The sequence below is a fragment of the Echinococcus granulosus genome (assembly GCF_000524195.1).
Source record: "Echinococcus granulosus chromosome Unknown EG_S00157, whole genome shotgun sequence".
Taxonomy (NCBI): Eukaryota; Metazoa; Platyhelminthes; class Cestoda; order Cyclophyllidea; family Taeniidae; genus Echinococcus; species Echinococcus granulosus.
In genome coordinates, this window is record NW_020170537.1 from 151,314 (window position 1) to 152,290 (window position 977).

Below are 977 nucleotides of genomic sequence, written 5' to 3' on the forward strand. Positions count from 1 at the left end.
ACTTCACTGTCATTCTGGCATTCGAGCATCTGCCTCAGGAATACCGACTCTTGTGCCTGCAACTGGAAAGCATCCACCAGACAGTCGAGATAGATCAAGCAATGGAGAGAGAGAAGGAAGGCGGGGCAGAGGAGAAGGGGAGACGAGGGTAGCTCACCTGCATGACTTGAATGAGGAAGCCCAGCAGCTCAGGGCTCATGTCCCGACTGGGTGTGTGGGCGAAGCTCTCACGCAACACCTGCAGGTTCGCGCGCGCCTGCACAAACCAACGCGTCTGTTCCAACAGCGCGTCTGCTGATTCAGTGCTCTGTAGGAAAAGATTATTGCGCCATTATATTACCTCTATTCAGTCTTTCTGATCCCTCAGGCGTCATTTTTCAGTTCAGTCGAACTGGACGCTCAAAAACCCGCCACCTTCAGGTTCACGCCACACCTGAAAGTCATCTGTCCACATTTCTGCATCATGCAAGTACTTGAGGCTAAATACAGCACGGCTTTTAGTTGACACCGGATAATAGGACTGCCTCGTTGGTGATTGCTCAAAGACGCTCTCCAATTCCCACTGTGGATGGTTCCGCATCGACTGCGGCGTTATTAGCTCCTGCGAGTATCCACTTGCCATGAGCCACTCAACTTCTCACGATACAATGCAGTCGTTGGCAGCACTACTGGCAGCTAGATCTTCCATGATGTTCCTCAATTGTTTCACCTTTTCATGCTGAGGCGTGGCCCCTACTGCCTTCCACTTTCGAGGCTGTTTGCCAACTCCCACAACCGAGGGGCATGGGAGTTGGCGCACCCCACGCAGCCAGCATAGGCAATGCAATCACCCAGTCATGCTCTGCTTGTCTCCCACTTCACCAACAATCATGTGACAAAGGTAGCCTATTATTACTTTGCTAATGCGGCTCCATTATTTGCAGCATTTAACCGAATCCTCCCACCTTCTTCTTACACCCATCTAACTGGCGCCCGTG

The 977-nt window shown here is 51.8% G+C and overlaps 1 protein-coding gene across 1 annotated transcript in view; it reads right to left on the bottom strand. All coding sequences in view use genetic code 11, as the record gives it.

Annotated features, from left to right (window-relative positions):
- EGR_09629 (Rhophilin-2) overlaps positions 1-622 on the bottom strand; it is a gene marked incomplete at both ends in the record, with an annotated part of 5,836 nt that extends 5,214 nt beyond the window's left edge. The window contains 2 exons of the mRNA XM_024498878.1: positions 158-307; positions 434-622. Of these exons, the coding sequence (XP_024346719.1) occupies positions 158-307; positions 434-622 (339 nt within the window). The remainder of the gene's footprint in view (positions 1-157; positions 308-433) is intronic.
- Between the last annotated feature and the right edge of the window lie 355 nt (positions 623-977).